General features: G+C 42.5%; 1 protein-coding gene across 11 annotated transcripts in view; it reads left to right on the forward strand.

The window, feature by feature from the left end:
• BLTP1 (bridge-like lipid transfer protein family member 1) overlaps positions 1–24,228 on the forward strand; it is a 754,177-nt gene that overhangs the window by 419,708 nt on the left and 310,241 nt on the right. For all 11 annotated transcript variants that reach the window (XM_082243836.1, XM_082243839.1, XM_082243842.1 and 8 more), the window contains exons 37-40: positions 11,756–11,907; positions 12,024–12,174; positions 13,508–13,660; positions 20,111–20,351. In XM_082243836.1, coding sequence (XP_082099962.1) covers positions 11,756–11,907; positions 12,024–12,174; positions 13,508–13,660; positions 20,111–20,351 — 697 coding nt within the window. The remainder of the gene's footprint in view (positions 1–11,755; positions 11,908–12,023; positions 12,175–13,507; positions 13,661–20,110; positions 20,352–24,228) is intronic.

The raw sequence follows: 24,228 nt of genomic DNA on the forward strand, positions 1-24,228 counted from the left end.
GAGTAGTGAGAACGATAACACTAAATTTAGGGGTGAAAATATTTTTATTAATGTAAAGAAAAAACAATAGGTGTGTAAACTTTTACAAACAATTCAAGTGTACATGTTTGGGAATTCAAAACAGAAATGATTCAATAACAGAAGGCATCATTAAAGAACAACCTAGACAGCATTGTATCAAATGATTCAGAGCCATAAAGCCATACATGGGCAGGGTAAAGAAACTCGTGGTACCACACAAAGCTTTAGGCTAGCCCTCGTAAAGAGATGCGAAAGAGAATGCAGGAAAATGACAGAAGAACTGTCGAGCCTCGAAGGAAGTGATCTGTAGGAAGAAAAGAATGGACGTTTATAATGTGTAACCAGAGGGAGTAAGGGAAAGAGGAAGATGATGGATAAGAAAGAGAGAAAAGAGAAATAGGGACATCATGGAAGAGATATTGGGAGGAATAGTAATGTGTAAATAATGCATGGTAATAAGCAGAGAGGCTGTGTACCGGCAGAAGGAGGAACCAGGAGAGGCCACGGACCAGCTCCCAATATTGCGAAGCTATACTTAAATCAAAAAATTGTTAATAGTTAGGAGGAGGAGAGCAGATTTTTAAGGGAGTCAGAGGAGGAGAAATTTGTCCAAACGAGCCATAAGGCCATAAAGTTGGGATAAGTGTTATTATCTAGGGCCAACATCTACTCCGTGCTCATAATGACATTCATTACTGAGACCCAGATGGCTAGAGACGGCGTTCTCTCCATCTTCCAAAATAATGGAATAAGCTAACGAGCAGCCGACAGCAAGAAACGCAGCAGGCCCCTTTTTTGAGTGGTAACCGAACCAGGTAGCATGGAAAGCAGAGCAATCGCGGGAGTGGAGCTTAGGGTGGTCCCATAAATTATGTTGTAAATCTAAAATATCTGATTCCAGAAGGGTCAGATCCTCTCTCATTCCCACCAGATGTGTAGATAGGTTCCAGTCGCTGTGTTACACCTCTAGCAAAAGTTTGAATTGGAAGGAAAAATTTTGTGTAGTGTCTGTGGGTCCCTATACCAACGTGAAACAATTTTTAAAGTTCTTTTCTTGCGAGTAACAGGAGATGGAGGATTTATGTGTGAAGAAGGAAGTTTTCCATTCACTGTCAGTAAACGTCTTACCCAGGTCCCTAGACCATTGTGGAGTGTAAGTAAGTAAATCGGGTTGGGTGATCATCTGGAGCAAACAGTAGAGGGAGGATAAGAGATGGCTAGGGGCTTCTCGCTGGGTGCAAATCCTTTTGAATTCTGTAAGAGGCCTGTGTACCTCAGGGAAGAGAGATAAGGCTTTGGAAAAGGATTCAAGGTGTAAGGATGTTAACCGGTTGGTCGCATTGTGGGATACAGCTGGGGGAGCCCGAGGGGGGCGCAAAAAATCATGCGTGACTGGCCAGGAGGAGTGTAAATGTGCCAACCGCTGAGGTCCCCTCACCGGTAGGAAAAGCTGGATTGTCAAAAAGTGGCATAAGTGGGGAGGGGTCTGAGGAGAGGGTAGAGCAGAGACCCCTCGCGTACCATAGTTTTAGCTCGGATTGTGTCAGCGGGGAGATGGAGTGCAGGCGGGAAAATTCCTGACTATAGCCCCAGAGAGGTGCCCGGAGATCTACTGGGGAAAGGTCCTGTTCAACCATGATAGAGGCCTTTGGGAAGAGTCGAGGAAACCATTCCACGATTCGCGCCATCACGGTGGCTTTATGATAGAGTTCGAAGTCCGGGGCGCCTGCGCCGCCACTGGATTTTGAGAAGGTGAGCAATTTATATTTAACTCTGGAGAGGCCTCGATTCCAGATAAAACGGATAGAAAGAGAATCGTAGGGAGGAAAAAATCTATTTAGGAGCTAGAATAGGGACGGTTTGGAAGAGGTAAGGAAGGGTGTCCATTTTTAAAGTATTAATGCGACCCATCCAGGGCAGTGTGGAATTACCCCATAGTTCCAGGTCTTTTCTAATACGGGATAACATAGGGGCATAATTAAGAGAGTATGGTTTGGATAAATCAGCTGGAATCGTGATCCTCAGATAGGAGATGCCCCTAGTTTGTCATTGGAAAGAGTAATTAAAGCACCTTTGGCGGGTACCAGTAGAAATCTGGAATGGAGCCGAAGAAGAGCCATTCACAATTACAGTAGCAGAGGGGTGGGAATATAAAGACATCACTTTAGAGATAAAGTTGGTCCCTGGACCTAATTGTTCTAGGGAAAGGCGGAGGAATCGCCAATTAACTCTATCAAACGCCTTTTCGGCGTCAAAAGAGAGTAAGCATGCTTTGAGGCCACAGCGTTGAATATATGAGATGAGGTGAATTGTTTTGGTCGTGTTGTCCCTCGCCTCACGGCCTGGGACAAAGCCCACCAAATCCTTATGTATTACCTCGGGTAACAAAGGAGACAAACTAACGGCAAGTAATTTTCGCAAAAAGTTTAATGTCAATATTCAGTAAGGATATCGGCCGGTAACTGCCGCACTGGGAAGGGTCCGTACCAGGTTTTCGGGAGAATAGATATGTTAGCCACTAATAAGGCAGCAGAAGGCCATCAATGGAGTTGAAGGCCACAGTGAGCAAGGAGGAGAGGAGGGACGCGAAGGTCTTATAGAACTGAGGGGCTGGCGGCCTTCCCTATCTTCAAGGCCTTAATGACGTTAAGATATTCAGTTTCGGAGAGCATTTTATCCAGGTCAGAGGCGGCCGTAGGGTCAATTGTAGGGGTTGCAGTTTCATCTATATAAGCCTACATATGGTCGTGAGGGGCAGTCAAAGTGTTGCAAGGAATGTTGGGCGGCAGGTTGTAGAGTTGGGTATAATATTGCTGGAAGGAAGCCGAGATGCCCTGCGTGTTATGCCGCTTGCCCTGAATGGGATCAACAATAAACGGGATAGAGTGTCATGGAGGTCTGGGATGCAAAGTCCTTGCCAGGTGTTTGCCACATTTGTTGGACAAGGAATAGTGGTGAGCACGAGCCTTGTCCCAGGCTATAAGTGAGTAAGAATCTAAAATGCAGAGCAAATCCCGTCGAGCGTTGAACCGGGCAACATAGGCAAAGGGCTGGAGATCTCTCTTGTGGGCATTTTCGAGTGTCACAATAGTGCTTAACAAGCGATCAATTTCAGCCGTTCTAGCCTTCTTCAGCCGAGAGCCCTGTTGGATGAGGGTACCGTTGATAACACATTTTAGAGCCTCCTAGCGGGTGGGGGGGGGGGGGGGGCCTCGCGTCTGAGGCATGGTCCAACATGAAGTGGTTTATAGTCTTGGCGACCTCAAACACGCAGACAGGATCTCGTAAGAGGTTGTCATTAAGATCACACGAGGTGCCCATGCGGACGGGGGGGGGGGGGGGGCTGCGCCAGTTTTAAATGTATAGGGGCATGGTCCGACCAAAGGATATGGCCTATTGAAGTGTGTAATGGAGTGTCTAACAAGGATTGAGAAATGAAGAAATAATCTAACCTTGCATAAAACCGCACTGAACAGCCGGGGGGGGGGGGGGGGGAACACAGTAGACACACGGTACATAGACCCGAGTCCCCCGGCCCACAGGGGGGGTTAAAATCATACATATTAAGAAAAATGAAAAAACATGAAGGATGCAAGAAAAAAAAATATGAGCATAGCAACAACAAATATGCGCAGGTAGCAGATGATCCGATATCCGAGGAAAACATGGGGACGTCTCCGAGTCACCTCGGTCAACGGGAAACAGTGATCCCGGAAGAAGTGACTGGAAAAAAAACAAGTAGAACAATTAAACTGCAGTCAACAAACAACAATCGAATAGCTGTAAAAGTGAAAAGGTCTAACGCCCCATTTCCGCAACCTAGCAGAAAGGGGGTCTGCAGGAGCAAATTTCAGAGGAGACACAGAGATCCTGTCAGTCATTGGGAGCTTTAGGAGTGGGTGACCTGGTTCTGCATTTGCGGCCCTTCTTCTGCCACTGAGGAGCAAAAGGGAGGCCTGGGGTGGCAGAGGTAAGGGGGCCAATCGGGCAAAGCGACTTGAGGAAGTTCTAGGATGCCAAAGAAGGTCGGGAGATCCCCGAGCTTGCGGAAAACTGCTGTCTTGCCTTCGTGGTGCACCCTAATATGAAAGTGGAAGTGCCATTGGTACTTAATCTTGCGGTCTTTTGAGCATTTGTGTCAGAAGTCTCAGGGCTTTGCGCATAGCCAGGGTTTGGCGAGAAAGATCAGGCATGAGCATGACAGGAGTATCATTGAATAGAATGGTGTCCTGTGTGCGAGCAGCTCACATGATGGATTCCTTTTCTTTGTAAAAATGAACTCTGCAGAGAGTGTCACGTACAAATGAGGGATCGGGAGTGCGGGGGCCTGAGGTCCTGTGAACACGATCCAGTTCAATAGTGTCATCCTTGGCTCTGTGGAGAATAGTGGTAACCGCTGCAGGTAGGTCCTTGGACTTGACAGACTCAGGAATTCTGAGTATCCGAATGTTATTGCGACGGTTCCTATTTTCCATGTCATCCTGTTGATATGAAAGTTGTTGGAGCATAGTGGTGTGGAAATTAAGAGTCTGTTCGTGGGATTGGACAGCAGCACGCAGGTCTTCCACAGTATTTTCAACAGCTTTAAAGCGTACTCCAATATCGCGTTTTAATTCGGATATCTCCTGTTTATAGGTTTTTTCCATCCTTCCAACATAGTTTTCAAAGTCAGTCTTAGTAGGGAGAGAGGTAATGTAGGCACGAAGGGATTTGAGCTGGGATTTAATGTCCCAGCCATTTGCAGAACCAGGGAGGTATGAGAGTAACTCCTATAACGCCTTAGTGAAGCACCCGGGGTGTCAAGGGGTTCAAATCCAGACTGAGAGCTCATTTGAAGCTCCGGGGCAGGTTCCAAACGCGCCAGTGAGGGAGGCACCGCTGCCATCTTGGGGGTCAAGCTGCCTCTGTTCTGCAGCCGATGAGCGGGTAAAGAACTGCCCAAGGTCGTTGTTACTGACATTTTTTTGGTCCTTAAGCTGATGCTTCCCCATCGCGGATGAGGAGGACTGAGATCCCTACTGAGGTTAGCCCTGTGAGGCCGGGGGGCCAGGGGTCTAGGAGAAGTGTAGTTCACTGCGCCATGCGCCAGGCTACAACCTGAGGAGCAAGTTTCAATGCACCGTTAATACAGAATGGCACTAAATCAGTCTTGTTGCAAAAGTAATCACTGAGCAGACAGTGCGACTAGGACGGTGGCTAGCTTGATGGAGGCCGCACGTAGTGCAGCTGGAACTCTGGAACGCGGAGCTGTGGGTCACCTTCCGCCAGGGGTTTGTAGAAGTCCAGGTTATGCAGGCCAGGGTGGTAAATATGACATGTGATAGAGGTGTATAGAGATAACTCGGGTAGTGGGACCCTGCGCAGGCCTGGTAATGGTAGGTCACTGTGAGGCCGGAGCCAAATGGCGGCCGGCCGTTGTAGGTCTCAGATGGACAGCTAGGGGCAGTCTCTGTGATGTCCCCTGGTGTTTGGAGGGGTAAGAGGACGGCTGTGAGGGGTACAGTTAGTGAGGATGTAAGTTCTACTTGGCGGCAGCGCGAGTAGGCCAAGGGTCCCAGTGTGGAGTGATCCGGACAGTCGGGGCTACAATACTGTAAGGGTACCGTCTGGTTCCGTATAGGGTGCACAATCTGTGCAGCTTTTTTTTTGTGATTCCTGGCTTTGTCCGCGCAGAAGATGTCTCCGGATTGAAGTGCAGGCGCGGCGGAGCTCCAGGTCTGAGCGCCCGACGTGGCTCACATCCAGGACACGCCCCCGATAACCACCAAATTTAACACACCTACTCTTCAGTCACACCTGAGACCTTGTAACACTAATGAGTCACATGACACCGGGGAGGGAAAATGGCTAATTGGGCCCAATTTGGACATTTTCACTTAGGTGTGTACTCACTTTTGTTGCCAGCGGTTTAGACATTAATGGCTGTGTGTTGAGTTATTTTGAGGGGACAGCAAATATACACTGTTATACAAGCTGTACACTCACGACTTTACATTGTAGCAAAGTGTTATTTCTTTAGTGTTGTCACATGAAAAGATATAATAAAATATTTACAAAAATGTGAAGACTGTACTCACTTTTGTGAAATACTGTATTTTCACTATCATATAGAGAACATTATTGATTTCACAGGTCAAGATAATGTACGTTCCTAATTCATCCTCAACAGTATCAATAGGTTTGAAAGCTACCTGAGTCCCTGACTGCTATTAATACTCCTTTACATTTTTTTCTGTGCATTTGACATGCCAATGTATGGAAACTTTTTAGGACTAAAATGTGGCATATTTTGTTTACAAAAATGCGTCTCCTAGAGGCAAATGATCTCACACTGGGTTATTTGGGTTATTAAGACCCTCTACATTTTACAAAGTAATTTTAAAGTGCAGTGTGAGTTGTAGGCATTGCTAGTATTTTCTCCATCCCTTGCGGCAGGGTGGCGACGGTACAAGTATGTATGGATACAACAGAGTTACCTCAAGAGAACAAGGCAGGAGGGTTCTAGTCTTCTGGTTGAGTTGCAGCAAGGGATGTTGGCTAGAGCCAAACTTCAAGTGTATGAAGAGAAGTAACCATAGAGAAATTGTAATGGACAGACAGCTAATATTTCCAACTAAGAAAATCTGAGCAAAAAAAACATGTATAACAAACAACTAAGAACAAAAAAATCACATTTGCTCCACAAATGTAAAATCTTAGGAGATAGCAAAGAAAAAATAGAGTTAGTGCAGTCAAAACTTTTTCCATGGGGGAAAACCGCTTTAGTCCAGATAGGAGTTAGGTGACTCTATTCAGGATCAAGATATTTGGGGTGGATGAGTTGCTTGTGAGGATGTTCAGATGGATCAAGTATCTGCCAATCTCTTAACAGGTTGAGGCCTTCCTCAAGAGATCTGATTGTGTAGGTTTTGCATCTTTAGTAACCATAAAATTTACCAGGTGGCTCCATTTGTAAGGTATACTGTGGTTACGCAACGGTTTTGTAATCGTCTGGTGAGTTTTACCTACGCAGAATCATTGAGCACTGGATCCTCCCCTCTGAACACTGCGAACACTTTATAATTTGATGACTAGCACTGCTCGCACTTTGTCACTGGAGGATTGCAATATGAACTTTATTTAATGAATTTTCTATTTACATATTTACTGTATATTCTATCATTGATTGAGGATAATATTTATGCAAATTATTGCACTACATGAGCATCTTTTTTTTTTTTTTTTTCAATATTTATTGCACCTGCACTTTGTTGTTGGTGGAAGTTTGGTTGTAATTTTGGTGCACAATATTAATTGATTATTTGCAGATTAGCACAAACACATAATATTACATATGTAGTAGTATCATTATACAACTTAATTGTTGCTATTTATATATTTATTGCACCTTAATTCAGCACATTTTCAGCACTAGCACTTTTTTGATTAGTTCACATATAAGTTTTAATCACTCCACAATACAAGTCTTGCACTTCAATATTTAATAACCATCACTACTAAGAGTTTTTGAATCCGAATTTATAGTTAAATAGGAGTATATATTACAGATATTGCGCTTTTTTCAATCCTTAATTATTACTTACATACCATTGCTATGGTTTAGTGGTTGCATCTCTGATAGTGTACCCCTATTAGTTAAAGGCCTACTACATATCCTGTGCGCTAGTTCCTTTATTAGCTAATTATACGGTGGTTACGCAACGGTTTTGTAATCGTCAAAAGGTTCTTTCTTTGAAGTAAAGTGTATTGGGTGAGGTTATCGAAAAACCTGCATATTTTTTAGGGGGGTTAGCTGAATTTTTGGTTACCCATAGTAGCTTCTCCTTAATATGGTCAAAATCCATACGCACTATCGTGTCTCTGGGAAGCTTATCGGGTAAGTGCATGGGTTTGGGTAATCTGTGGACGTGGTCAATGATCAACTGCTAGGGAGGTACATTATATTACCAAAAGTATTGGGATACCTGCCTTTACACGCACATGAACTTTAATGACATCCCAGTCTTAGTCCGTAGGGTTCAATATTGAGTTGGCCCACCCTTTGCAGCTAGAACAGTTTAAACTCTTCTGGGAAGGCTGTCCGCAAGGTTTAGGAGTGTGTCTATGGGAATATTTGACCATTCTTCCAGAAACGCATTTGTTAGTTCAGGCACTGATGTGGATGAGAAGGCATGGCTGGCAGTCTCCACTCTAATTCTAATGTTCTATCGGGTTGAGGTCAGGACTCTGTGCAGGCCAATCAAGTTCTTCCGCCCCAAACTCGCTTATCCATGTCTTTATGGATCTTGCTTTGTGCAGTGGTTTGTAGTCATGTTGGAAAAGGAAAGGCAAACCCCAAACTGTTCCCACAAAGTTGGGAGCATGAAATTGTACAAAATGTCTTGGTATGCTGACACCTAAAGAGTTCCCTTCACTAGAACTAAGGGGCCAGGCCCAATCCCAGAAAAACAACTCCACACCATATTCCTCTCTACACCAAATGATTTGGACCAGTGCATAAAGCAAGGTTCATAAAGACATGGATGAGCAAGTTTGGAGTGGAGGAACTTGACTGGCCTGCACAGTCCTTACCTCAACCCAATAGAACACTTTTGGGATGAATTAGAGCAGAAACTGCGAGCCAGGCCTTCTCATCCACATCAGCGCCTGATCTCACAAATGCACTTCTGGAAGAATGGTCAAACATTCCCATAGACACACTCCTAAACCTTGTGGACAGCCTTCCCAGAAGAGTTGAAGCTGTTATAGCTGCAAAGGATGGGCCAACTCAATGTTGAATCCTACGGACTAAGACTGGGATGCCATTAAAGTTCATGTAAAAATGCAGGCATCCCAATACTTTTGGTAATATAGTGTACTGTATATCGGGTAGAAAGTAGCCTAATAATTTGGTGAAATATTCCCTCAACTGCGTAGGTTTTACAGTTTCTGGGACACCTCGTATTTTTAAACGATTGCGCCTGAAGCGATCTTCCAGGTCCGCTCACTTATCTTTCATCCACTCCACATCATCCTCCCTTTCCTTTCAGACATCAACTAATTAGTTAAATGTGGTGGCGAATTCCCCCATTTAGACTAAAAATGGCTAACTCTCTCCCCCACATCCTGCACTTTTGTTTTAGGCTGGATTTACACCGGTGCGTGTCTGTTTACCGTTTCAGGTGCAAATCAGGTCTGAATTTTGGACTGAATTCGCACCTGAAACGGACCAGAAGATGCACAGGACCCTTATGCAATTTGGACTGCAGCCGCCTCGGATGTGTGTGAACTGGCTCTATTGAGAGCCGGTCACACTCTCCTGTCATGCAAATTGGATGCGGAGAAACTCATCACTCATCAGTGTGAACCTTAAACTGTTGGACCAAGGTTGTAACATCAGAGTGAATGGTATTCCTAAGACACTTGAACATTTCTTTCTCTTCCATCACAGGCCGATACATTTTGGCAAAAGCAGTAATAGAATTTAACAATTCTTTGTCACTCTGAAAGGTTAAATCTGGACAGCTTACCTCTGCTAATTCGTCCTCTTTAGATGCAATTTTCAGTCTGGTTTTTGCTGTGATGGTGCTTTTCTGTGTGTCAGACTGTGAGCGCCATTCTCCTTGTTGCTAGCCTCCTTGCCCTCCCTGAAGTTAGAGAGCGAGCTAAAGGGACATACATTTTTATTTTTTAGAATCCCATTACTTGGTCCAAGGGGATATATTGAGATTTAGCAGACATTGTGGTTAAATAAAGCTGGAGAAAAGGAAACGTGAGCAAAGTGGGAATCGTTTTTCATGGCAGCCAATCACATTTTTGTTTAATTCTCCCATAAAATGAAAGGAGAAACCTGATACTAACAACAATTTTCATTTTGTGCTTATTTTATTCTTTGTAATTCTAATGCAACAGACTTCTTTTACATGCATTGCTCCAAATTATGAATACAGTTGTGAGAACAGATTGTTTTTATTAAAATTCATGGTAAGCTATCCATAAAATTACGGTTACATTTTGTATGTATTTTTATGTTTCATAATAGTGTTCTTTTACCATCTGATCTCTCTGTCACCTGTTTTAACAGAGCAATAAGCAGCTCTTAAGCACATCATTTTACAATAGACTGGTATGTCATACGACTGCCTCCCAGAATCGTGCCTGGCGCATGTCCCACGAGCTGCGCTCTGGTACATGCCACATGGGCCACGCTCTGGGGCAGTTTATCACCAGCTGTGTCCACCGCTGCTGGTACCATGTGATTGCTATGGCCAATCGCAGCAGATCACATGACAGTTGCACACAATGAAAGACATTAAGGGAAAATGTCCAGATTGGGCCCAATTAGACATTTTCCCTCCCCGGTGTCATGTAACTCATTAGTGTTACAAAGTCTCAGGTCAGGTATGAATGGGGAGCAGGTATGTTAAATTTGGTGTTATCGCTCTCACTCTCGCATACTGATCACCAGTATGGCACCACTTGGCAAAGAACTCTCTGAGGATCTGAAAAAAAAGAATTATTGCTCTACATAAAGATGGCCTAGGCTATAAGAAGATTGCTAAGACCCTGAAAGTGAGCTGCAGCACAGTGGCCAAGACCATACAGCAGTTTAACAGGACAGGTTCCACTCAGAACAGGCCTCACCATGGTTGACCAAAGAAGTTGAGTGCACATGCTCAGCGTCATATTCAGAGGTCGTCTTTGGAAAATAGACGTATGAGTGCTGCCAGCATTGCTGCAGAGGTTGAAGGGGTAGAGGGTCAGCCTGTCAGTGCTCAGACCATACACCGCAAACTGCATCAAATTGGTCTGCATGTCTGTCGTCCCAGAAGGAAGCCTCTTCTAAAGATGATGCACGAGAAAGCCCACAAACAGTTTGCTGAAGACAAGCAGACTAAGGACATGGATTACTGGAACCATGTTCTGTGGTCTGTTGAGACCATAATAAACGCATTTGGTTTAGATGGTGTCAAGTGTGTGTGGCGGCAACCAAGTGAGGAGTACAAAAGACAAGTGTGTTTTGCCTACAGTCAAGCATGGTGATGGGAGTGTCATGGTCTGGGACTCCATTGAGCATGAGTGCTGCCGGAACTGGGGAGGCTACAGTTCATTAAAGGGAACCAAGAATGCAAACATGTACTTTGACAATAATGAAAAGAAATGGCTGCACTCAGATGTGGTCAAAATCCAGGTTGATTGGACTTCCCAATGTGGCAAAAAAGTGGCTAGGTAGACGCGTTTCACACACTAATATGTGTGCTTAATCATTATGAATGTTTATTAATAAATAATAAATTAATTAATAAATTAATAAATGTTCTGTTTTGTTTTTTGCAAAAAAGATAAAAAAAAAAACAGCAGTGATTAAATACCACCAAAAGAAAGCTCTACTTATATTAAAAAAAAAAAAAAAAAAAAAAAAAATCATAGGAGTACAGTGTTGCATGAATGTGCAGTTGTCATCCAAAGTGCGACAGCGCTGAAAGCTAAAAATTGGCCTGAGCAGGATGAGTATAAATGTGTCTGGTATTGAATTGATTAAACTAGCCTTACCCATTCCATTCTGCTAGTACATTTTCTGTACAGTCTTCTTTAGATTTACCAAGACAATGGTCACTGCATAGTTATCGGTAGTTTTAAATAAGCTTGTACAAAATGGTTGTAATGTATATTTGAGAATTATACAAAAATAAGGTATTTGTGTGTCCTAACAGATACTTGGGTATGCATTTAATGATCTTATTTTCTTTTAAAGGATGAAGGCGTTGAGTCAGATGACTTGAAAAAAGATCTTCCGTTAATGCCGCCTCCTCCAGACTCAAGTAGCATGAAGCTCACTATAAAGGAGATCTGGTTTAGCTTTGCAGCACCCACAAATGTACGCTCAGCAACTCTTAACTTTTCCAGGTGTGTGTAATTAAATAAAGAAATGAACTGTTAAGTGCTAAGTGGCATTTAAATGTTACAAGGGTATGTTGTCATTGCAGGATCAGCTCCTAAATTACTTTGAATTTTTCATTTAGGCAATTGAACCTCCTCAGTACTGCAACTCCAGCAGTCAGCGCATGGTTGGTTCCTATTGACCAGTTAAAATCGTCTCTGAACAAGTTGGATACTGAGGGCACATTAAGAGTCTGTGCTGTAATGGGCTGTATTATGACTGAAGCTTTGGAGGTGAGTGAAGGGTTAATTTGTTTATACGCTTGTTTTAGAATGTAGGTTTGCTGTTAGGAGGGTAATGTGGGTGAATTTCTTAAAATATTTAATTATGTCATTTTCCGTTGTAATCTCATTGGACTCCTTATCCTGCTGCATTCGTTTGGGAATCCAGCCTTATATGTTTATATTTTATCTATATTCCACTTTGGAAATCTTAGATATTTGTAAGAATAAGGCTTGACCATACATTATAAAACATGTTTTTTTTTTAGATTTACCAGAACCATATAATATGAGGTAAAACCTGAACACTTTTCAATTTGTATGCAATCAGGCAGGCCCTTGCACTACATAGTTGAAGGTCAATCTAAAGGATATTGAATAAGAAATGGTATAATGTATGACCAGCCTAAGGACATTTTCATAGTTTTCTGAATGAGCTACTTGAAGGGACTGATAAATAACGAAGACTCAAAAACATACCAGCAGTGCCCAAAAAGCATTGAAACCTGAAACCTACCTGACTAATACTATGGCTAGGAAAACAGACAAAAGGTGTAATAAAATTAGACTTAACATAATCTAACAAGTAGTAGTCTGGAGGAGGTCTACACCTTACTTGACTGTAAAGCCGAGGTTGCACCTAGTAAAGGGGATAAAGTCCATAATTCCTAGGCAGGATTCCCACCTTTGCATCTCTATTTTCATGTGCTTTCTTATTGCTTCAGCCAGGTGCTTTGTCATGCATTGACATTTTTCTGCCATTCCAAGTTAAAGCCCTTACAACGGGCATCAAATGAAAAAAAAAAAAAAAAATAGACTTGAACTTTTTTGACCAACGTGTCAAAATACCACATATAAGAGAAACCAGAGACAACCCCAAGTGTTCCCAGAAGGAAAAAGAAGAAATGGATTACCTCAGTACCCAAGGACTACTTAAAAAAACATCATATACATGTAGATTTTATTAGTACAAAGTCTACAAATTCATATATCCACATATATAGATAAAATAAGATTTATCTCATATTCACTCAATGTGATTTGAAACATATAAAAACATATAGCACTGGTAATATGCCACCCTCAGAAATGAAGAGAACTGAGGGTGTAATGTACAATTAATCCCCTACAGGTTTTGCAGACACCATACCACATATGTTTATGCTAACACCATTAAAGGCAATGACGAAACCCTGCACATGCATTACCATGTGTTAAAACGTACAGGTGTGAATATTTTCTGAACATCCTGTAGGCACGGCATATATCCCAGATGTTGGGCAGTGACCCACAATGTATACTTTTATTAGTTATAGTTTGTTGTTTTATTTACCTTTTGTTACAGAATAAAAGCATTCATTTCCCAATGCGGAGTAAGTACAACCGACTCACAAAACAAGCTCGCTACCTGCAAGAAAATCCCTCCTGTCTCCTTTGCAATTTGCTTCATCATTATTTACATCAAGCTAATTATTCCATTATTGAAGATGCCACACTGGTAAGTTTAAGGGGTCTTTTCTTTATTTCATTCCTGATGTTGTTAAGTGTGTGAAAGATTTTAGTTTGTTGTAAATAACATTCCTTGAGTGTTTGGAATGATTTTGTTACTTTCCTAACAAGATAAGTTTGCTGCCATGAATATGAAAAGCACCTTATCTCAGTGGGCAAGATGTATGCTATTTGGTATTAACCCACACTTTGCTGTATTGCAGTACCTCTGCACAAAGTCATGATCTGTCATCACAAAATGGTCATAAAGGAAACTTCTAGTGTTTGTTCAGTATTTTTTTTAGTTATTGTCCATTTCTCACACAGTCTGGGTTGTCAGATTTGTAATCCTAGTCTTCTAGTATATCAACAATGTGTGTTGTTTGCCATGGTGCCAAGTATTTGCCAGGTGTTTGTCAATCAAATCCCTGGCACCATGGCAATCACCTGTTTTATACTGGTAGATGGGGATTGACTAGTTGACATAATTGGCTGTGTGCAGTACTAGGGCTTCATTTACAGTAACATAAAAGCATGCTAACTGGCTTGAGCTCAGGTGGCAAGTGCAGGGAATAAACGCACACACTCTAGTTTACGTAATTGCAGGCATCTCTGTTGTGCTGACATTTAGAAAGATTTAGTTTTTTTAACACACCTAGTGTTTTCTTTCTGTCAGTGACCCATGTCTGATATCTGTACCTTGCTTCATGCTTGTCATATACCTTGACCTCCTATTACTCACCCTTATCAGTTATTTGTTTTGAATCTCCAGCCTGCCAAATAATATATATGCTATTTGGCAACCCCTTTCTGCCCTTTTCTGACTCCTCTCTCTATCATACATGTTGATTCACCTCTTGTTACTTGTGCTTATTTTGTACCTTCTTTATGTCTCCTGCTTACTGTATTGTACATGCCCACCTTGTAAGTAAACACCCACCTTCATTTTTACATGGCATAATATAAAACTCAAATGCATACTTCCTGAAAATAGTTTCTCTTTATACACTAGGGTTTTCCAAGGTGGATGGTCTCAACCATTTAGCAAGAGGCAGATTTTCTAATATGATTTCCAGTTTATGGTTGTGGCATTTAATCCTTCAAACCTTTTGAAGATGTTTTTTTCTTTTACTATTTTGGATAGAGTAAGGTAGGATTTTGACACATTTTTGTCCCATTGGGGAAATTTTCCTTTACTTCCTGTTCCATAACCAAAACAGGAAGTGAGCGAATCCCAGTGTTGTACCAGAACTAGTGTGCCCATTGGACGATTTCCCCTCTATTAGTGTTTTAATACCTCTCTACCCTATCCAAAACAAAAAAAAAAGTTATAGATCTGTTGATTCTGTCAGAAATGCTTTGAGCTTCTGATTTCCTGTGCACTCTGCCTTTGCTGCACTAAATTCTAAAGCATTTTTGTTATCCCTACCCAATTTTCCTCTGCCGGATTATGGAACACCTCTTTCTTATATTATTGCAATAAGGAGAAGCTGAGGTGTTATGTAATCCTGATCAGGAGCAAATGGCCCAGGGTGACAACATTGCTCTTCCATAGATCCAGTACGTACGTACATGTGCACTCCGGAGTTTTACATCAAACAATATTGTCCAGACATGTCTTTGGACTACAGAATAACTCTCCCCAGTGTTATGAAGAACATTGTAGCTACTGCATGTCCGGACCGGTCAAGTGCTATATATTAAATATCTGAGCTTGGGGTTAGATAAAGATCATTTTTATTTTCATGATGTCAGAACTGCCTCATAAAATTGCAGAGATAGAAGCCATGAAAGAGCGAATACAGCTGCCTACAAAAAACCTTTATATAATTCCAGACATTACTAGATTTTACATGCTTGACCAGTGTAAGTATGCACAGGATACCCTACCTGGCTTTTGTTCCTGGAAGCTAGAAATCACTGGTGTAAACACCGCTACTCCAGTGGTCTCCACTTTCTTCTGGGTCCCATATTTTGTAGCGAGCCTGATTCATTAAGAAAAGAAGAGGTCAGCCGCTCAACATGGTCATCTTGAAGAGAATGCTTTGCATTTTCCTAATGAATGCAAAGTGTTCTGTGATTGAATGAAGACGAGAGTTAGACATCACTGTCCCACCTTTCTTCCTAATCCAGTCAGAGAGCTCTTTCATTTATTTAGAAAATGCAAAGCATTCTTTGTATGGTGCCCCTGCTGAGTGACTAACCTCCTGTGTTCAATAAGCAGGAGTGCAGCCACTTAACGCGAGACCTGGAAGCAAGTGGAGATTACTGAAGTAGCAGTAGAGTGGAGGTCACCGAGGTAGCAGTGTCTACTTCAGTGATTCCCAGGTTCCAGGGGCATCAGCCAGGTATCTCCCACAGTACACAGAACATGGAAATGCAAGTATTTTAGTAAAAAACAACTGCTAAATACCTTTTCTCATCAGCAGTGTGTAGCAATCTTGTGACTTATACCAGTGTCTGGTTAAAGCTTGTAGGAGGAGTTTTCATTCTACTCTGACTGTCCTATGAGGCTACAGGACCCCTGACTATGGATGGGCTCTGTGTTGGAGTCGAACTTTAGCCCCACACCAGAGGTGGAGGACTTGAGTCACATGACTTGACTTAAGTCACCAGTTTGAGGACTTGAGATTTGCTTGACTAAAATTAATAAAAGACTTTACTTGACTTTGACTTGGTATTCATGACTTGAGACTTGACTTTGACTTGAGACATATGACTCGAAATGACTTTACTTTTTTAAGTTATTAAATATTTGCATTTTCTCAAGATGTGTTAAAGCAAAATGAATGTGCCTGTTATGTTTCTGACACCACAGTCACTTAAAACACCTCAGTGTAGTCTGATTTTTAGGACACTGGCTGTTTAACAATGGAAATACTTAACATGTTTTTAGTGACTGTGGTGTTGAAACATGACCGGACGAAGGATTTTGAGCTGTTTGGGCATTCAAAGTGTTTCTTTAACCACTTACCGCAAAGTGACATAGATCTACGTCGGGTAACTTAACGGGGATATACCGGGATGATGCCTCTAGCTAGAGGCATCATCCCGGTACCGTGGTTTAGTGCCAACGGTCGGCTTTCCGTCGGTAACGACCGATGCGGCTCCGGAGCCACTCAATCGTTACCCGGGTGAGCGGGAGGGGACGTCCCCCCCCGCCAACTTCCGTGACTTTTAACGGGCCTCCCGTCCCACCGGGAGACCCGAGCACCCAGCCGGCACGTCCTCCGGCTGGATGGAGTCCCGATCAAAGCCGGAAACGGCTTCGATCGGGACTCCGATGACGTAACCCGAAGGCGGCGTCCATGATGTCACTTCCGGGTTAATGTGTTGCAAAAGGCAGCAAATTTAAAAAACGGCTGTATGCAAAAACACAGTTTTTGGCGTTTTGCATACATGGAAGTGTAGTGGAGGGGTCTAGGGTCTTTTAGACCCTCGATCCCTCCATAAAGAGTACCTGTCACTGCATTTTGGTGTCACAAGGGATGTTTACATTGCTTGTGACAGCAATAAAAGTGATCAGATTTTTTTTTTTTTTTTTTTTAAACTGTAATAAAGTTAAAAAAAAAATAAAATAAATAGGAAAAAAAATTTAGCCGTCACCGTTAGCTCGCGCACCAAAAAAAAAACGTATACGGAAGTCGAGCCGCGAATAAAATTGCTGTTCAAACCACACGTGAGGTATCGCCGCGATCGCCAGAGCGTGAGCAATAATTTAAAAAAAGAGCTACACTCTAACTAAACTGGTAACCGTTAAAAAATTTTAAAGTGCCGCCTATTGAGATTTCTATTGACCGTAGTTTGTCGCCATTCCACGGGTGCGCGCAATTTTAAACCGTAACATGTTGGGTATCTATTTACTCGGCGTGACATCATCTTTCACAATATACAAAAAAATGGGCTAACTTTACTGTTTAGTATTTTTTAAATGCATTTTTCAAATTTTTTCCAAAAAAATGGCGTTTTAAAGACCGCTGCGCAAATACCGCGTGACAAAAAATATTGCAATGACCGCCATTTGATTCTCCAGAGTCTTTGCTAAAATAATATATATAATGTTTGGGAGTTCTAAGTAGTTTTCTAGGAAAAAATACTGATTTTAACTTGTAAACAAAAAGTGTCCGAAATAGGGCTGGGGCTTAAGTTGTTAATAGGCCAAGAAAAAACACTAAGCAGTTTTGTTAACGTTGAAAATAAAACAAAACCTTTCCTGACCACTGACTTTTAACTGGTTTAAATGTGAAAATTGGGGTAGATCAGTATTTTGACTTGATTTGTGACTTGACCAAAATAAATGACTTGACTTGACTTGCTTGACTTCTAGCAAGGACTCGACTTGACTTGCTTGCTTTGCGCCACAGTAACTTGGGACTTGCTTGAGACTTGAAGGTTAAGACTTGTGACTTGCACATGTGTGACTTACTCCCATGTCTGCCCCACACTATATAAGGCTGCTGCTTACACGGCAGCTGTGTATGGTGTGTGACAATGGAGATTAGGCAGGTAGTCTGTGGATAGTGTGTTCAGTCAGTATCGTTTCAAAATGTATGGATATGTTGTAGTCCTGGGTCCCTTCTCAGTGCTCCCCAAGTTTGGTGTCCCTGTCACTTATGGTTCGGGAGCAGTGCTATGTCAAGCTGACCAAGATTTCCCATAGGCGCCAATGTTAAAGACCGGGAGCAGTGACACATCAAGCTGACCAATATTTCCTATATATGCCAATGTTTAAGACGGGGAGCAGTGCCATGTCAAGCTGATCAATATTTCCCATAGGTGGCAATGTTAAAGACAGAGAGCAGTGCCCAAGTCAAGCTGACTAAGATTTCCCATAGACGCCAATGAGCACTGAAAGCTGTAAATTGGTCTATGCAGGAAGGGGGGTGAAAGCGTCCTGTGTTTAAGTGGTTAAGAGTAACTCTATGACAGAATAAAAAAAAAAAAAAGCCCCCCCCTGCCCCAAAGCACCCACCTCCTTTGTTGAGGGCATGTGGCCTGATATGGTTCATGAGGTGGGGGGTGAGGTGCTCCCCCCCCCTCTCCTTTCCTGACCTGCCAGGCTGCTTGCTCAGATAAGGGTCTGGTATGGATTTTGAGGGACCCCACACTGTTGTTTGTTTTTTTTTTTAATTTTGGCGTCGGGTTCTCCTAAAATCCATACCAGACTCAAAGAACCTGGTATGTACTGGGGAGGGGGGGGGGGGCTACACCGTTTTTTTTTTTTTTATCTGTATTGCCAGGAGCCGACAATACATTACAGCCATGAGCAAGTTTAAATGACATTTTTTTCTTTAGAAATATCAGTATTGCGGCGGCAGGCTCCATACATCGTACAGGCACTTTACAGGCACATTAAGGGGACCCCCCAGGCACAATATTAAAATAAATGTTTAATTTTTATTGTTTCACTTTAAGCATCATTAAAATCACTGCTCCTTTAAAAACGATTATTTAAAAAAAAAAAAAAAAAGATTTTTGCATTGATACATGTCTCCCAGGGCAGTACCCAGGTCCCCATAACTTTCATATAAGCATTTAAAATGAGGACTTTTGATTTTTCGTGTTCATGTTCTATAGAGTTTGCATATTGGCTAGAACTTTTTCCCTGTTCGAGATGTTCTGGTGCAAACCGAAAAGGGGGGTGTTCGGCCCATCCTTACCCCTGACTCTTTGTCTGGACAGTGCTGATTGGCCCCGTGCTGATCACATGCACCCTCCCGAGAAAAAAAAAAAACGCTCTAGCATTACACACAAAACTGAGCTTGTGCAGAGGGACTCAAGGCTCTGTCTGATCCGGAGATTAATTGGGGACAGTGGAAGTAGGGGAGGATTAGAGGAGACAGGATCAAAAAGCCTTTTTATACAATGCAGAGGATTAACCCCTTAGGTTCCACAGTTAGTATAACAAGTATGCTTTACTGCATATACAGACTGATTTTACTGTTGTGGGTTTAGTAACACTTTAAGTTGAAGGGCCGATACCGATATATCAGGGAAAGTGCATATCGGCCACCGATATATTGGTCTACCCCTAGTTCTAATCCATCTATACTCTGTCCTAAACTACATTTTTGCATTTAGTTATACTTTAATGATACTTAACCCTAATTTTCATGTTTCAGATCAGAATTGTGCTTGGCCCCCCTCCCCATCAGCATATACTTCAGTTTTCTTCACTTTTCCACCATTTAATTCAGCCACCAAGAGTAAAGAATGAAGTCCTGTGTAAACCTAGGTTAATTCTAGTCAGGAGCTTACACGGATTCAAGGACTGTCTCACCCACCCCTATGTGATAGCTCTGTCACTGGATCTGTGTCCCCTTGTGATAGCAATAAAGTTAAAAGTGGTTCTAAAGCTAAAACATTTTTTTACCTTAATGCCTACATAGGAAAAGTAACCAGCATAGAATGGTTCAAATGGTGAAATAAGAACATGATTATTATTACCTTTGTGTCACAGAGTGATGGACTCCCTGCGTTGGTCACCTTGAAGAAAGGGCTTGTTGCTCTTGCTAGGCAATGGATGAAGTTTATTGTTGTTACACCTGCTTTTAAAGGCGTTCGATTGCTCAGGCCAGCTCAACCACTGAAGCCTCAAAATTCAGTCAAGAAAAATGAAGATGATCTAAATGGTTTGGAGAATGGCGCAGCTCTGCAGAGTGACACCAGTGCTGATGGTGCAGAGTTTGAATTCGATGCAGGTATGCCTTTTCTGTATACTGTTCTGAACATAACCTGCTCATCTTTCACTGCCTCTGAGATGATAAACTGCTTAATAATAATAATAATAATGTCAAATTCCAGAAAGGTCTCATGCACACTGCAGCTTCCAGATGCCTGTTTTACAGGCCTCTGACTTTTTTTTTTTTCTGCCCCTAAACACCCCTATATGTGTTACCCTGTGTCCATGCACACATAGGCATTTAGTGGCAGGAGCATATAGGGGCAAAAATCTGAATGCACCAAAATCACGTTCAGAAGAGCGGTTGGGCAGAAAAAAACCCTATATGCGCCTAATTGCCCCTAAACGCTAGGCACGTTTAGTGTTTGAGCGTTCATTTCAATGGTCAGAATAAATTATTATTCTGGCCAATTAAATGAATCAACGCCCAAACGCTTGACGCTCCAGAACATGTCTATAAGTGCCTAAAAGCATTCCTAAAAGTTCTTAATCAGTTGTAAACTCCGCTTTTGAACTTGTACCTACAGGTAAGCCTATAATAAGGCTTATGTGTAGGTACAGTGAATATATCTTCTGAACTTGCAGTGTTTAGGAGATATTCAGACTGGATGCAGCTGGTGCTGTCATCGGCACATGCACTCTGAAGGGACAGCATACCCGTGCAGGTCCTTCAGAGCTCTGTGCCATAAACCGTGACTCCTGTGCACACGTGCATGAGCTATGTCATTGCGGCTTAGCCATTCACAGGACCAGAGGCAGCAAACCTGGAAGGAAGCCCTGTCAGTGGTGACAGCACACAGCTAGAGTGCTTTGTTCTAAGGTAATTATGTCATAATGTGCTAGTATGCGATGCACACTAGTACATTATGCCATTGCCTTGCAGAGCATTTTTCATTTTTTTTTGTAAGGGCCGCTTTAACACTGCTTTTCTCCTCACAGGAGAAAGGCATTCTAAAGAGCTGTATGTTCATGAGGCCTAACGCATTATGTATTGTTTACACCTATCTTCTGTTTCCTTCTAGCACTGCGCGCTTCTTTCCAAAACAAACTGGAGGTGTCTACTAACCTGATGTCTACTATGAACTCTAACTCAACCACTTTTAGTATCTATTATTTGTAGTACCAAGTATTTCAATTCATGCATTTCCATACAGGGTCAAAATATGCCCACATTAAAGCCTAAGTTTAGTCTAAATTAAAGAGGAAGTAAACCCTCCTCTGCAACTTTTACCTATAGGTAAGCCTATGATAAGGCTTACCTATAGGTACTGTAAATATCTCCTAAACATGTACCGTTTAGGAGATATTTACCTTACATGCAGCCAGTGACATCACTGGCGCATGCACTCTGAAGGAACGGCCGCTGGTGCCATTCCTTCAGAGCCCCGTGCCGTGACCGTCGGCTCCTGCGCGCGTGCGCGGGAGTGACGTCACCGCGGCTCCGGCCAATCAGATGGCCGGATGCCGCGATCCCGGAAGACGGGCGACAGAACATGTCGCCTGTCATAGAGGTAAGTTGGCGGCAAAGCGGGGGCTCGTTCTAAGGTAAGTATTTCATAATGAGCTAGTATGCGATGCATACTAGCTCATTATGTGTTTCTCTTTCAGGTTGAAAAAAAAAAATGTTAATGGGTTTACAACCTCTTTAAAACCAGAAAAATCAGCACAAGGGACATAACTTACTTTTACTATAATGCATCCCTTGTGCTGATTCTTCTTTGTATGAGAAATCTTCATCTGTCCGAGCCTCCCCTCCCCTCCCCTCACCCCTACTGGTGTAATTTTCTGTGCAGCAGGGGTTAAGCCTCCATTACACTGCTGTGGAGTGGTTTTCCCGCACCGCATGTGTGGGTTACCTGTGCTTTTGCCATTGACTTCTATTGCATCAGGTGATTTTGGTGCATTTTCTGAAAGGGCTCCAGAAGACCTAGATGCATGACTTTTGGTGCGATTTCAGAACACACACCCAAACTGCCTGGTGAAATAGAAGTCTGTGGCAAAGCACAGGAAACCCACATATACACTACACTGCACATGTGGTGTGGAAAAACTGCATCAAATCAGTGTGAAAGTGCTATAATACAGCTGCTGTTTTCAGATGCTGTAAAGAAAGGGCAGGCATAGTTGAGCTCTCTTGATGGTGGCAGGGGTGTGGGGCTTGGACAGATAAAGATTTCTCCTACATCACAAAAATTCAGCACAAAGGGCGCATCATACCAAATGTAAGTTATGTCCCTTGTGTTAATTTTTCCATTTTCAATTTAAGCTAACCTTTGGCTTGAAAGTGTTTCTAAAGGCAGAACATTTTTTACCTCAATGCATTACCTGCATTAAGGTAAAAAATGTCCCAGTAGTTGTATTGTCTCTTATACTTCCCTATCCTATCTCAATCCAGTGTTAAAAAACACCTGTCTGCAGCGGCGTTAGTCTCTCTCTTTCCTCACAGGACTCAAAGGCAGTAGCGGGAGCCATTGGCTCCTGTTGCTGCCAATCAAATCATGTGAGGAGGGAGCAAGGCCGAGCTGCGCTATGTGTGTGTCTATGGATGTGCACAGCCCGGCTTGGGAGCGAGCCCACACGTGTGCCCTATAGCAAGTGCCTTGGTATGTTGGCACATGCAAAGGATTAGGATCCTAAAACGCCAGCGAGGGACCCCAGAAGAGGAGGTTTGGGACAGCTCTGTACAATACCATTGCACAGAGCAGGTTAAGTATAACATGTTTATTTTTTTAGAAAAAAAATTCAAGCCTTTACCACCACTTAAAATCTTCGGTAATGTGACAGCTCACATACAGTTAGACAACTAACTAATGCCCTTGGTTTTTTTTTTTTTGGTTTTTTTTTTTTTTATCTGCTCTTTTCTTAGGTCTCATTTAAATGGGTTTTGAGTCCCCTGTCAGCGGCTTGAGTCACCAGGTGGCCAATGTAAGTGTTTGGGGATGCAGCAGCTGCAGGGACACGGACAGTTTTCATTCACCCAGGTCAAATTGGAATGTGTGGCTGTGTTTGTGCAGCTGCTGCATCCCTATACATTTACATTGGCTGCCTCCATGCAGCGCCTGGCCGCTTAAGACACATAAACTCGCAGCCCATTCACAGGTTAGGGGCCGCAGCCCTCTCTCATGGCTGTGACGTGTTTCACACCGTGGCAGAATGGGTTAATTTTCTTCATTTGAGATCTATCCACTGTCGTGGAAGACCCCTTACCTTTTATAGTATGTAGAGCAGATGTCTGGAGCCCTACAGTTGGTTTGAGATGTCTTGCTGGAAGCATCTAAACGTATGTCCCATAGGATAGGAGTCTGCTGTCTAAGCAGATGCACAGACCACAATGGTTAAGATGATGAAAGGTAGATGCTATAACCAAGGAGCACCTGACTAGCCTGGTCTTCAAGAGATGCTGTCTTTTCAGACCTACCATCAATGTTATCACCAGGATCATCATGGGAGACTTCTAGATGATCGTGAGCTGGCATTCATATTTTTTTTTTTGGTCACTATCCAATCCTTTTGTAGGCAGCAGTATAACCTGACTATTTGTAGCGAAAAAGAAAGGGAATATGGGACTTTAATTGAGTGCAGCTGGACACGTATCTTATATTAAGTATATGGTATGGATAATCTATAAGACCCCAAAAATGGGGACCCAACAAGAATTGAACCTTGGACATGTGATTGATAATTCATAGCATAGCATAGCAAATATGGATATCAATAAAGAGACATACATACAATTGGTATACATAAAGGTAAATGTAATAATAACACATCCAAAATCACTATTCATAAATAATAGATTTATTGTGACAACCAAAATTCTATGGGTACTCAGTCTTAAAACATATAAAATTTGATATACAAAATTTAATATAACCCAGAAAATGGGGACCCATAGA

Source organism: Pelophylax lessonae, assembly GCF_965119305.1.
Source record: "Pelophylax lessonae genome assembly, chromosome: 1".
Taxonomy (NCBI): Eukaryota; Metazoa; Chordata; class Amphibia; order Anura; family Ranidae; genus Pelophylax; species Pelophylax lessonae.